General features: G+C 40.5%; 3 protein-coding genes across 5 annotated transcripts in view; 2 read left to right on the forward strand and 1 right to left on the reverse strand.

Annotated features, from left to right (window-relative positions):
- The first annotated feature begins 305 nt into the window (after positions 1-305).
- parla (presenilin associated, rhomboid-like a) lies at positions 306-5949 on the forward strand. Of its 2 annotated transcripts, none has more exons than XM_014333017.2 (10): positions 306-447; positions 993-1197; positions 1307-1411; positions 1526-1658; positions 2905-3000; positions 3086-3235; positions 3509-3579; positions 3660-3761; positions 4373-4470; positions 4909-5949. In XM_014333017.2, the coding sequence occupies exons 1-10, from the start codon at positions 368-370 to the stop codon at positions 5051-5053; spliced, it is 1185 nt and encodes a 394-aa protein (XP_014188503.1). In that variant the 5' UTR covers positions 306-367; the 3' UTR covers positions 5054-5949. The 2 variants fall into 2 exon arrangements, with proteins under 2 accessions (XP_014188503.1, XP_005912891.1); XM_005912829.3 differs by having other exon boundaries at positions 307-447; positions 1014-1197.
- A 112-nt stretch (positions 5950-6061) lies between these two features.
- extl2 (exostosin-like glycosyltransferase 2) lies at positions 6062-11254 on the reverse strand. Of its 2 annotated transcripts, XR_006054174.1 has the most exons (6): positions 11148-11253; positions 10325-10770; positions 10158-10228; positions 9959-10074; positions 6945-7404; positions 6062-6736 (listed from the first exon to the last, which is right to left on the reverse strand). XR_006054174.1 is itself a non-coding variant. In XM_042218908.1 (5 exons), exons 1-5 carry the CDS (start codon positions 11171-11173, stop codon positions 7002-7004), a joined length of 1062 nt encoding a protein of 353 aa, XP_042074842.1. In that variant the 5' UTR covers positions 11174-11254; the 3' UTR covers positions 6062-7001. The 2 variants fall into 2 exon arrangements, 1 of the variants encoding a protein (XP_042074842.1); XM_042218908.1 differs by having other exon boundaries at positions 6062-7404; positions 11148-11254.
- A 107-nt stretch (positions 11255-11361) lies between these two features.
- Positions 11362-12557, forward strand: part of zgc:110366 (uncharacterized protein LOC550476 homolog) — a gene marked incomplete at its 3' end in the record, with an annotated part of 3808 nt that continues 2612 nt past the window's right edge. The window contains 3 exon segments of the mRNA XM_014333031.2: positions 11362-11565; positions 11704-11804; positions 12512-12557. Coding sequence (XP_014188517.2) covers positions 11729-11804; positions 12512-12557 — 122 coding nt within the window.

The raw sequence follows: 12557 nt of genomic DNA on the forward strand, positions 1-12557 counted from the left end.
AAAGAGACGCTAACAGAGGCCTGTGGAGTATTTACTGTTGCACAGCTGAACGGTTATGGCAAAATAACCTTCTATTGTATTTATAAGCATGCAAGGATTTTGACCCTTTGGTGTTGTGCAGCTCTGTGTCCACCCAATAAAAATCAAACTGACAATACTACCGCCACAACTAAATATAAGATAACCAATTTAAGTTAAATAGATACTGTGAACCGAATGTATATAGTCAGACACAGCGCAAGAGCTGCCTGTAGATGCAGAATTATACAACCAAGTTACAAATGCTGGATTTTACATGAGTCCGTGAACGCAGCATCAGCTACAGTGTGGTGGTGGGACGGGCTTGAAGCGGAAGGTCAACACAATCATGGCGTGGAGAGGATACGCGATAAAATGGGCCAAAACAGAGTTCGTGAGATCCCAGAACACCACTCCACGAAGCTCCAGGTGAGCAAACACAAGGTCGCCGTGGTCGCAGCGTCTGTCTGCACAGGCGTAACACTGACAGGATGTGTGTGTTTACTTCTCCACCAGCCGCAGCCCGTGCTTACCTAACTGTTCCGACTGTTATTGCAGGGAGATCCAAAGCTGAAGACAGCTTCATGTTTCATCCGTAACCTGCGATATCGAAGCGTAAACGAGTTACTGTAGTCTTTCTGTTTTTCAGTAAACGAACTGAGTGCCTCAAACACCATGTCGTGCTTTTATTATTGATACTGATACTAACAATAAGTAGTTATGGAGCCACTGTGAGGCATGCTACCCGTGTAGATTCATACATTGTGGGTGCTTGAATTGTTCTCAGTATTATTAGCTTTTATTACGGATGCATTCATTTTTTTGTAACTCTACAACCATCAGTAGCTGTAATTTTACAACAACAACAAAAAAGGAAAATTAGTTTTCAAAGCAGAACTTTTATGTTCTTCCCCTAAACTGAACATTGATTTTATACTTTTTTGTCTATATTTCAACAACTGCCTGCTTTAAAGGCTGCCTCTTTCTCCTGGCAGTCTTAACCCCTACAACCAGCAGAGGTGTGGATTTCGTCGGGAGGCCAAAAGGCCAGACATAAAGAAAAAAAATGCCACACAGGAAACAAACACCTCAGCCACTGAGGCTGGCACCCCGGTGCCCCAGCCTCCTCCTAGAGTCCCCAGGCCTACACTTTTCACACCGCTGATGTTCACAGTAGGGGTAGGTCCTCCCCAGTTTTCTACTGCTGTGTAGTGATGAAATGGATGCATGGTACACTGTTGTTTGTGGACAGTAAAGTGCTTCTGGCTGTTTTCTGACTCCATTTCAGTTTACAGGTTGCTCCTTTGGTGCGGCGGCCATTCTCCAATATGAGAGTCTAAAGTCAAGACTTCAGACTGCAAAAGATGAAGAGAATTCAGAAAAAGGCATGCAGGTGAGCACTTTGATGATCCACATTATTGCACATCTCCTTTGGTTGCAGATCGCATTACTGGTTTGATTTACAAGCTGCTCACAGAGACTCTGTGAACCTTTCACATGTTCCCAGGGCACCCAGGACATGGCATACTGGCACAACTGGTGGAACCAGCTGTCCAGCTTCCAGCGACAGCTCATTCTCCTGGTGTCCATGGTGGATGACTTCTGGAACAGCCTCACAGAGGGACAGAAGACTGTGACTGGTATTATTTTACACAGTCAACATCTTTGCAGTGTGTGTGCGGGGGTGGGTTTTGATTATCGATTTTCCGATTTAAAATCGATTCTAGCTTGAATAGCGTGATATCGATTCATTAAAATCCTGAATCGATTTTTAAATATAAATGTATTTTGCCCAAAATGCCAGAATCTCAGGATAAATCTCACAAAATTTTGACAACCACCAAACAGCTAAAACAGTAAATGAGAGCAGGTACACGGATTCTGCACAAAGACGTAAACAGAGCACGGACCCGACGCTTTCTCGCCCGACGGGACGTACACGGACATGCCGTCGGGGCTGAGAGCCGACAGCTCACTCATTTTGATGTGTCTGGTCCGCGCTCTGTGTTGAAATCTTTTATTGCGCTAGATTCTGAAGCTGCAGGTTTTGTGTCTCTCCAACCAAAGTTGATTGAACCAGTCGCGAAAAGAAGATCCAAACTACGCTTCACATAAACATCATCATGAATTCCCTCTTACTTGCTGTTTTGCCTCCACCACAATAAAATCACACTTGCACAGCTCTCTCTCTGTGTACTTCAAGAACAGTTTCCCTTTCACTTGCTTACCTACCAGTCTACCATTGTAAACAGTGCTGTCAGCCGCTGTGTTGTTTTTTTCTTTTCTACTTAAATGACTTCCGACAAGAAAGCCGCATTTTTGCTGTTCAGTACTGAAGAAATTTAAACTTTTTAAATTATGCAAAATTGCAAAATGCTTAACTGTATCTCTAATAGAAACCTCTGTAACTTTGCTCTGCTTCACTTCAGCAGCATCAGGTAATGTTCATGTTGATTCATGGTTTTCTTCAGTTTTTGTTCTACTGCAGAATATTTTTAAGGTTATCTGCTATAAAAAGTCAGGCCAGGAAAATCGCCTTCATGTTTGTCTGTGTTTTATCCTCTGTTACTTTGACACAAAGGCATCTGCTGTGATGCTCACACCTTTGATAAAGTCTCACAAGTGTAAGGTTTCTTTTTATAGATATAAAATATGGATATGTACTGATTAGTGATCAGAATTATAATATTTCTGACTGTCTGAGGCAAAATTTCCCCGAATCATGGATCGAATCGATTCAGGACCTTGCGCTTGTGAATGGGAATCGAATTGATTCTAGAAATCAGTGACGATACCCAACCCTATGTGTCTGGGTTTTTTTTGTTTTTTATTTATCTCTTTGCATTTCTTCATAGTTGGCACCTTTTATTTATTAATTTTTTCTAGGTATTATCGCACTAAATGCCGCCGTCCTCTGCTGTTGGCGGATCCCTTCAATGCAGAGAAGTATGCTTAAGTACTTCACGTCCAACCCAGCTTCCAGTGAGTTCACCTGTGCTACACGATCATGTCCTCTTTGTGTTTGCAGTGTGTGCATTTTTTTTTCCCTCTCCTCTTCCTCTTCCAGAAACACGCTGCCTTCCCATGGCCCTGTCCTCCTTCAGTCACTACTCCATCATCCACATGGTGGCCAACATGTATGTCCTATGGATATTCTCCTCAGGGATCGTCTCTCTTTTGGGGAAAGAGCAATTTCTTGCAGTTTACCTGTCTGCTGGTGAGTCAAATAAAGCACACAACTGGAGTCTGATAACATTTATTAAATCTAAACACAATACTTGAATATTTTTAACATTAGTGTTTAATCCAGGGTGGATAGTTTAATGATCTCTTTGCTTCATGTTTGACTGAAACTCGCTGCTTCATCATTTATTAAATTTATAATTTTGGGACACTCAAACTTTTAGGGCCTTTCAGTACTATGCATGGCTGATTATTGAGAATATAGGTAACAGGAAGTAAGAAAGGCTACCAAATGTTTGATTTTCAGGTGTGGTTTCCACTATGGTCAGTTACACATGTAAGGCAGCCACCGGGCGTCTCTATCCATCATTAGGGGCGGTAAGATATTTGCTAAAATCCATTTTAAAGCTCAACTCAAATGATGGACAGCTGTGATAGTAACTGTTTTTGATCTACAGTCCGGCGCCGTCATGGCAGTGCTCGCTGCTATCTGCTCTAAGATGCCAGAGGCCAAGCTTGGCATAATCTTCCTTCCCATGGTCACTTTCACAGCAGGAACAGTAAGTGCTGCACACTTCCTATTTCCTACATACACTTTATGAAGTACACCTTACAAGTGCTCGATTGGAATCCATATTGCCTTCAGAAATGCCCCAGTTTTTCATGGCACTGATTCAACACGGTGACTACAGTCAGCTCATTGTCATGTTCAAGAAACTAGTTCGAGACGATCTGACCTTTGTGCCATGGTGTGTTATCCCGCTGGAAGCAGCCATCAGAAGACCTGCACACTGTAGTCATAAACATATGAACATGATCAGCAGCAATACACAGGCAGGCTGTTGTGTCTAAATGAGGTTGTTTTTCCAATCTTTGGTTGTCCCATGGGAATTGTAGCCTCAGTTCTTAGTTGACAGGAGTGGCACCCACTGTGGGGTTCTGTTGCTGTGGCCCATCTTCTTTAAGGTTGGACATGTGCATTCAGAGATGCTCTTCTGTCTACCTCAGATATAACGAGTGGTTGCTTGAGTTGCTTTTGTCTTCCTTCCCGCTTTTGCTGCAGGAAGAGATGCGAGTGTGGATGAACCAAATAAAAAGGTACATGTATGAGTGACTGTGGAAGTATGCATGCCAGCGCACTGAATGCAGCTTTGCCTTTGTTTATATTTAGGCTCTGAAAGCGCTAGTTGCCATTGATACAGCAGGACTTCTGTTGGGATGGCGGCTGTTTGACCATGCAGCTCACCTTGGCGGAGCCCTCTTTGGAGTGTGAGTCAGGTCTTATTTTTACCCTTTCCTCAAAGTCTGTCCATGTTAACAATATGAAATACAGTTTCAAGGTTTATGAAACTGTCTTAATCCCAAATCTGATTACTTACTTTTTCTGGAGGGTTTAACTGTTTTCTTAGACTTACATTACAGTTTTAATATCCTGCTCTCATAACATGGCCCAAGTGTGAAAATTGTGGTTATGTGACAGTTGCAGGTGTAGTCACAAATATAGCTTAAAGCCCGTGGAACATATCTAATATTATTAAAATGTTGTTTTGAAGGCTTTGTGCTTTTGAACTCGGTCATGAAAAAAGAATCCAATGATTCTGCACTGCTTTGATCAGTCTAAATCCTTTAATGTCTTAATGTGGCCTAATGGGAGCATCTTGTTCTGCTTTCTCCACATTTTACCGTGCCATGCATCTCTTCATACAGTTGGTATGTGGCATATGGTCATAAACTCATCTGGAGGAAGAGGGAGCCCCTTGTGAAGTTGTGGCATGACATTCGTTCACCAGGCAGCCGAGGTTCTAGGCCTGGACGTGGACCCGGGGGTGGTGGTGGTGGACCAACATCATAAGTCCCTAAAATTCTTTGTGAAAGAACTGGAACCCATCCAAAAGAATATGCAAGGACACTTTTATCCAATGACATGGAGTGGACTGTTATTAATAAATAAATCTAGTTTTCACATCCAAAGTTAGTAAAGAGCATTTGCTGATTTAATGCCTTGCAAACTTGAAATTTAAAAGCAGGTGAAACTTCATGTCTAGCGTTGCAGTCGAGATGTTTACTTTGTAGACTTTAAGCACCTGTTATGCTACCGGTAATCTGTAACTCTGCTACCTCATTTAGCCATTTTCCACCGATGCTTTGCCAAATCTCAAACTGGTTCTACACATATACACCAACAAAGAATGGTGGCACCACAAAAATGAGTCTCCCAACACTTGGATTGAGTGATTTCAGAAGCAATGGGAATATTACTGCAAGTAATTTATCACTAATTTCCAAATCTAGCATTCAGATTAGGCCCTGTGTGACACTAATGTCTGATATAGTATGCAAAAATTAAGTTCTGACACTTTCCAAAATATGGCCATCGACCAGCACCAGACTAGGCATATTACTGGTGGAAAACAGGTGTTAGTAACCCAAAGCTAAAAACCTTTTTATCCATGTTTTTGTGTCCATGTTGTTCTGGAAAACTGCATTAGCCATCAGACCAAAAATTCCACATTAGAAAACAAAGAATTTTATTGTCTGATCCTTTTCCTCTGTTAACACTCTCATTCAAACTACTAGCTTTACATTGAGAGAAAAATAGAACAAATATGCATATCCAATGATTTTAGATAAATGGGCACTCCCACGTATACCTACTAATGTAAATAATTCATTTGGTAACAAATCTCTTTATCAGTGCCCTCTATTACAGTAAAAAGTGGCCAAGTCACTTTTTTTTAAAAAAAAACCCAAAAACCTGCAGTTTAACTATTTTGGTTAGAAATACTTTCCTCACAGCAGGGCAATATGTTTAAAATTAAAGCTGTGACAAAACTATTCATGACAATATAAGTTTTATTGGAAGCGTTTAATCTATAGTTGGCACATATGAGAATTTGGAACAAAGATACCACGACTCATGGTGCCAAAACACACTCAGTTAATTCTTCAGATGCCGACATCTCCAGATTACTACCTGAACTCATACAGTGGGGGAAGTATTTCACCCCCTGCTGAATTTGATTGGGGGGGGTTTCTGGTTGATATTCTGTCTTTCTCCATTAAAATACCACTGCCATAGAAAATTAGAAACTGTTCATTTCTTCGTGAGTGAGCAAATTTACAAATTCAACAGGGAATAAATTATTTTCACCATTATAATAATGATTTCATGCCCTGAGAAAACATTTTATTTATCAAATCACATTCCTGTCCTGGACATAAAGAGTCACTGTTAAATGCTTTTCACAATTCCTTTTTATTCAGATACATTGGTGGAAAGTTTTTTTGGTTAAATACAACTACAGCATACCTACATCTTAAGACAGTCTAAATCTGTTACTAATAAAGCAGGTTAAGTTGTCAAAATAGATCAAAGACTGACACTTTTTTGGCTTCAAGGTAACTTTAAGGCAGTTCCTGGTAAACAATACAGATTAGCTTATCAAATATGGATGTCTCATCAGACAAGGGCATGTGCAGCAAATTCTTCTAACAATCCTCGCTGTCCAAAAATCAGGCGTCCATCACTGTCGGGCTGTGAATGAGAAAACTGCTCAGAATCCTAAAACTCAAAAGAGTAGGCTAAAAATCAAAGAGGTACAATGAGATTAAAGTTTTCATTTTTTAGTTTTTAGTCTCTCTCTCTCTCTCTCTCTCTCACTCACTCACACTCTCACACAGACTGTTAGATAATTCGAACTTATCCTCCACCCTGTCACATGATGTTAATCAAACAGACTTACCAGAACGCTATATCTCGTCTACTTTTTATCCAGAGCAATCAGTAATGCAGCACTTCCTCAGCCCCTGCTTTTGTGGTTTGCATAACTGGGGAAGCCAAACTGGGAGACCATCAGGTTGGAGAAGGAAAGAGGCATAAAGCCATAGATCTGTGTCAACCTGTTCAGGCAGTAGGACCTCTGGAGAAGGTGTTCGGGACGATGCCACATCCCCTGGTATCCACTGCTGGCCTCCTTTTCTAGGTTGCGGAGGTCCACGGGTTTGATAAAGACCCCAGAGGCTCTGTTCATTTTACCCAACTTTGATTGTTTTCTTAAATACAGAGCTACGGCAAAGTTCATGGCAATATCGTCACAGTTCTGCGTTTCATCCACTAAAGCATGCACTGCTTGAGGCTGGTCCTGAAAGAGCTGCAAATAGCGGCGGTGGAAGAAGGCAGCACCAATTAACACCATGGAGTATCTGCAGGGAATGCAGGGAGATGGAAGCTTAAAAAACAAAGTACACCTAGCCAGAGGCCTGTACTATGAAGCAGGATTAGTGGCGCAGCAATGCAAATTCAGGGTTAACTCTGCATTTTCAGCAATACGATGGTGATTCGCTGCTGTGGAAATTTATAATGCAGGTTGAAAGAAAAACAGCTGCTGTTTAGTTGTGTCTAAGAATCTATATTTATTACTCATCATGGAAAGAAGACTTTAGAGACTCATGAAAAACATTAGACCCTCTTACTATCTGCTCAGAGTGGCTCGGGGGATTTTACAGCAATGTTAACACCATTTTCCAGAAAGCTAAGTGGAGAGAATTTATCTAAATTTCAGGAGTGGTACCACACCTCCATACACATCCCTTCCAGTAATCCATCAATATAGGACCCTCCCGAGCACTACAAGCTGTTCATTCTCATCTTTGTGCTCCACCCTCCCTTCCCTTTTTTACAATTCATTCACTTCTCATTAGTACATGAGGATCTTCCCAGCCTGGGAGCCATCACCAATCCCCCCTGAGGCCTTCCCCAAACTGCAGCCTCAATTCATCCTCAAGCCATCTGCCATTATTTACTAGGAATGCTGTCAAACCTAAAATGAGAATGTGGTCCCCGCTAGTGAATTGGGCAGTAGGAAGTGACGTTTTATCTCTTGATCTCAAATATAACCTGTTCCACAACTGGTTAGGTCTGCAGCACAAATTCTCAAGGTAAACTACCCCCTAAGAAATGAACCCTCTTCATAAACCAGGGTTTATGCCAAAGTTACCTGAATAAGCCTTGAATTTTCTCATGTTCAATTTAAAGTCAACAAGTACAAACTCACCATCTACTAACCAATCGTTTCTCTGGGAAATGGTGCCACCATTCCTGGAACACATGTCGGACATGTCCACCGATAGCTAGCGTCTAAAGGAGCAACTTTATTTCTATTTCTAAAATGATTGTATTGTCTTCCACGCCTTTATAATGTGAATATACACTAGATATCAAATTTGCAAGCATGCTATGCCCATCTTTAATTTCTATTTGTATATATTTTCTTAACTTGCACTCAAGCCATTAAACACCACCAGCACAGTTTCAGCTGAAAAGATAAAGTTAAAATTGTTTTCTGCACATTTAAACATTGATATAACAGATTATCCTGAGTCTTAAGGATACTGAGAAGTCTTAACTCGCACAGATGGCATTTTTGCCAGATTTTCTGCCTGGCTTCAGCTTAGGCTTTATAAATATAATAGTGCTTTTCCATTCATAAAGCCTATTTAAATCGTATACTTGTAATCTCACGCTACTGTTTTGGCAACACGTGTTGCTCTGAGCCTGTACTGTACACAGCTTAACATTGCCTGGTCTGACACAGTTTTAACTTCCTTTCTAAAATCAGGCCGCTCAGATCTGCCCACGTCTGTGATTGGTCAGAAGTTGCCTCTTTCATGTGTTCATGCTCACATGAACACATGACAGACTGGTAAACCTAGAGTGGACCTATTAAGTTTATAACCACTTTCTTGTGACAGCTTAAAGCTGATTTAGACTTCTGCTGTGGATTTTTGATGTAACCCATATGAGTGGTTGAAGTTACTGCCAGCTGTCATGCTTGTCCTTGGCGCATCATTCGTTAATTACCTTGTGGTCATGTCCCAGTGTTTTATATGCTGTGCCAACAACAATACAAATAAAATTCTGGGACTTTTCTTTCCCACATGGTTCCCCACTATTTGTTGTGGCTGGTTTTTGTTCCAGAGGCAAACGTATGTCTGGAAAGTGGGCTTCCACGAAGTGATCTGTGGCTCACGAATAAACTGTGGCCCGGCGACTACGGATATACAGCTGCAAAAAAGGCCTGTCTGGACTCCTGCTTGGAAATGGGGGTCGAGTATTTTGGTATGCCGTCTGATTGATAAAGTTAAAAACAGTTAACAGCTAAACAGTTTTCTGGGATGTCACTGCAGAACAAATGTCTTGAATAAACCTGTGATGGCTCGTGATGTAGTTGAATTAATCCATGTTCACCACACCGAATGCAGTTTGCTGTCTTTTGTTACATCATGACCTCTAACCCCTGTTGTTTTTAAAGATCTGTACCTGATGCACTGGCCAGAGTCAAAGACACCTGGTGGTTCCAACAGGGAGATGAGAGCTGAGACCTGGAGAGCTTTGGAAGAACTTTATAAGGAAGGTAAATGCTAAATGCATGGTATTAACTTAGAGAGATCTTTGCACATTACCTCACATCAATTCCAAAAGCTTTGACAATCTCCCTGCACGAATTTTCTGACATCTGTGAATCCTTATAGAAATGCTATGATCATTATTCTTTATACTAAGATATGATTGTTATTCTCTCACTGATATGTTTAAAATTAAACACAGAAGTATACTGATGTGCACTGATGTAAAAATAAGTGAAGCCACATAAGCAACAAACATTCTGGGTATGTCGAGCATGCTTCGTAGTACAGGCCCAAATAACATGCAAGGTATGTGGACAAAAAAACCAAAAACCAAAAATAAACAACCTACACGTCACCTCCTGCTGTTTCTGGATCCTGCAGCTCAAAGCTGCCATAGCTGTACACTCCTGCTGCTGTTGAGACATGTTTCCTCGGTACAAATCCAACAATCTGGTCTGGAAATTGCTGTGGAACCCAACAGTAAAACAACTCAGGGTTTGCCGGCTAAAATCTGCAGTTAAATTTTTCAAGTTTATGATACTCATTACCTTCCAGACAGAAAAAGCAAAACTGATGTCAGGTACACTGATGAGAGTGTCATCATCCAGCATCAGAACAGCTACAGGAGCAGAACAAAAATACTACTGTTCACTGACTAAAATGTATTTAAATATAACAAATAATACATACGGTGCAAGCTGACAGATGTACTGACCATCAGTATCAATTTCAGGGAATGGTTGTAGTCTGTTGCGCATTCGGTTGCTGGTCTGCTCCTTGAAGACTACCTGGACCGGATGAGGCCCCAAGGAGCTCCACAGCTTTGCAGGTGTCTGCTCTCCAATGTTGTTCCATACTATGATAATTCTCTGAAGATGAGGTACTCCCTGGTAATGGTTTAGGAGTTTGAGCAAAACGTCTGTGCGGTTGTAAGTCTGGATGATGATGGTAAACTTCTTCTCCTCCGAGCTGTCAGCGTGGTGAACCTGTGCGGGATTCTGCTTTTGCGGGGTTGCCCTTCGTAGCACCTCCAAGACAGCAACACCTCTTTGGTCCTCAGCAGGTGGCAGCAGAGCTGTCAAGACTACACCAACCAGGAGGATCAGCAGAATTGCCCAAAACAAATAGGTTCGTCGGAGCCCAAAGCAACAACGGGGCAGCCTGCACACAGATTTGCAGTATTTATTAATATTTCCATCTCAGCTCCAGTTTAAAAGAGAAAAAAATCAATATATGCAGTTTCTATGACTGATTTGTTGTATTCTAAGCAGAAATTAGTTAATCTATGGCCTGTGATAAATGTTAGGATTGTATGGTATCCATAACTAAACATGCAAATCAATTAAGCCATCTTGGGTATCCGAAATGACAGCTTAGCTTGTGCAAGTAGTTGTAGTTGCACTGATTTTAGCTAACTTTAACGTGATTTTAGCCCAGCGTTTGTTTTGAACACAACGGTTTAGTCGGCTCTCTCGTAACATATCTAGCCTGTTACATTTTAACATATTCTATTTTTCTTTCTAGAAAGGAGAACTGACCTCATTTTTGTTGGCACTACAAACATTCAACCCCTTTCTTTCAAACGGTCGCCATGTTGGCTGACTTTGTCCAAAGAGTGTACAAGTTAAGAGCGGTTCCAATTTAACACCCGCCGTAACTTATGGTACTCAACAGCCACGCAGCTATTTTATTATAGAGAAAATTTCTTGTTAAATGAATATTTTGTTCTTACTCATTATAAATACATTTTCTACGTTACAACCTCGTAAATATATTTTCACTCGCGTATTTCGGCTTTCTGATGAACTGTCGCCATGTTTGTTCAGCGGCTTGATTTTTAATTCAGGGGCATATCTTCGCCTCTACAAATATGTTAATAATAGTTGGTCGAAAAAGAAAAGGAGAATCAACTAAATGAAATTTACAAAACCAGTCTAACTAGTGGTTACAACAAAGGTAAGTTAATCTAATGCACTGTTAATGAAAAAGAGTGTATTAATAGTATTCTTTTTGGGGAATAACATATGTTAACGAGGAATGACTTTCCTCGTTAAAGCAAGAAAAGTTAACAACAAAACAAAAACGTTTTTCCAGATTGCTCAGCTCTGGTGAAGTGAACATGCCGTTGGCGTCGGTCCTGAACTGTCCTACAGTACCACTTTCCAATGGTCTGCAGATCCCCGTGCTTGGTTTGGGTGTGTTTTACTCTGGCACTCACTGTTTTTAAACCAGCTAGCACAAACCTGAATGAAGCATTATGCAATCCTAGGACACAGTGATTGTTAACTGAATCGGTTGGTTTAAAAACTTTTTAAGTAATGCAATAGGGAAGTAAATCCACAAGTAAAACTGACACCTATCAGGTTTTAATTCAAGAAAAAAATATGTAGTGTTACTGTTCGTCAGTTTATCCACAGGCAAACGTTTGGTCTAATTCCTCCAATACAGTTGATACTACTAATAAATAGTTGCGTACACAAACGGGTTTTTCAGTATCCTTTAATCCAGGATATGTGAATATTTTGTATGTATTTATACCTTTTATGAATACACTGTATATTTATGTCAGCGCTAATACGCGGTCAAGTTTGAATTAAACTACATAACACTATCATTAAAATGTCTTCTAGTGTATTTTACTTTATATAGCAACCATTTGCTCATAGTACACTTCACTCTTGTATAGTATTTTGTCTTTTTAATTTGTACACTATTTTATCTTATTTATTTTTCTGTTTTCATGTTTCTAATATGTCTCTAATTCACCTTTTCTTTCTGACCTTTGTGCTGCTGTAACACGTGAATTTCCCCACTGTGGGAAATATAAAGTCTATATTATAATAATTACCATTGTTTTTTTTTTTTTAAATGTATAAATGTTGTGTGTTTTTCTCTTTGCCAGGCACATCACATAATGGTGGTTACTCCCACGATGCAGTTATGTATGC

The sequence above is a fragment of the Haplochromis burtoni genome, unplaced genomic scaffold, assembly GCF_018398535.1.
Source record: "Haplochromis burtoni strain Fernald_Lab_line unplaced genomic scaffold, NCSU_Asbu1 Contig_3, whole genome shotgun sequence".
Taxonomy (NCBI): Eukaryota; Metazoa; Chordata; class Actinopteri; order Cichliformes; family Cichlidae; genus Haplochromis; species Haplochromis burtoni.

What these genes read in the sequence shown, in the direction of transcription:
- parla (XM_014333017.2), top strand. Translation starts at nt 368, where the DNA reads ATGGCGTGGAGAGGATACGCGATAAAATGGGCCAAAACAGAGTTCGTG. An exon ending in CACGTCCAACCCAGCTTCCA is followed by an intron (nt 3,001 to 3,085) that starts GTGAGTTCACCT and finishes TTCCTCTTCCAG; the next exon opens with AAACACGCTGCCTTCCCATG. An exon ending in TCACTTTCACAGCAGGAACA is followed by an intron (nt 3,762 to 4,372) that starts GTAAGTGCTGCA and finishes GTTTATATTTAG; the next exon opens with GCTCTGAAAGCGCTAGTTGC.
- extl2 (XM_042218908.1), bottom strand. Translation starts at nt 11,173, where the DNA reads ATGTTTGTAGTGCCAACAAAAATGAG. An exon ending in CCCTGAAATTGATACTGATG is followed by an intron (nt 10,229 to 10,324) that starts GTCAGTACATCT and finishes CTGCTCCTGTAG; the next exon opens with CTGTTCTGATGCTGGATGAT. An exon ending in GAAACAGCAGGAGGTGACGT is followed by an intron (nt 7,405 to 9,958) that starts GTAGGTTGTTTA and finishes CATTCCCTGCAG; the next exon opens with ATACTCCATGGTGTTAATTG.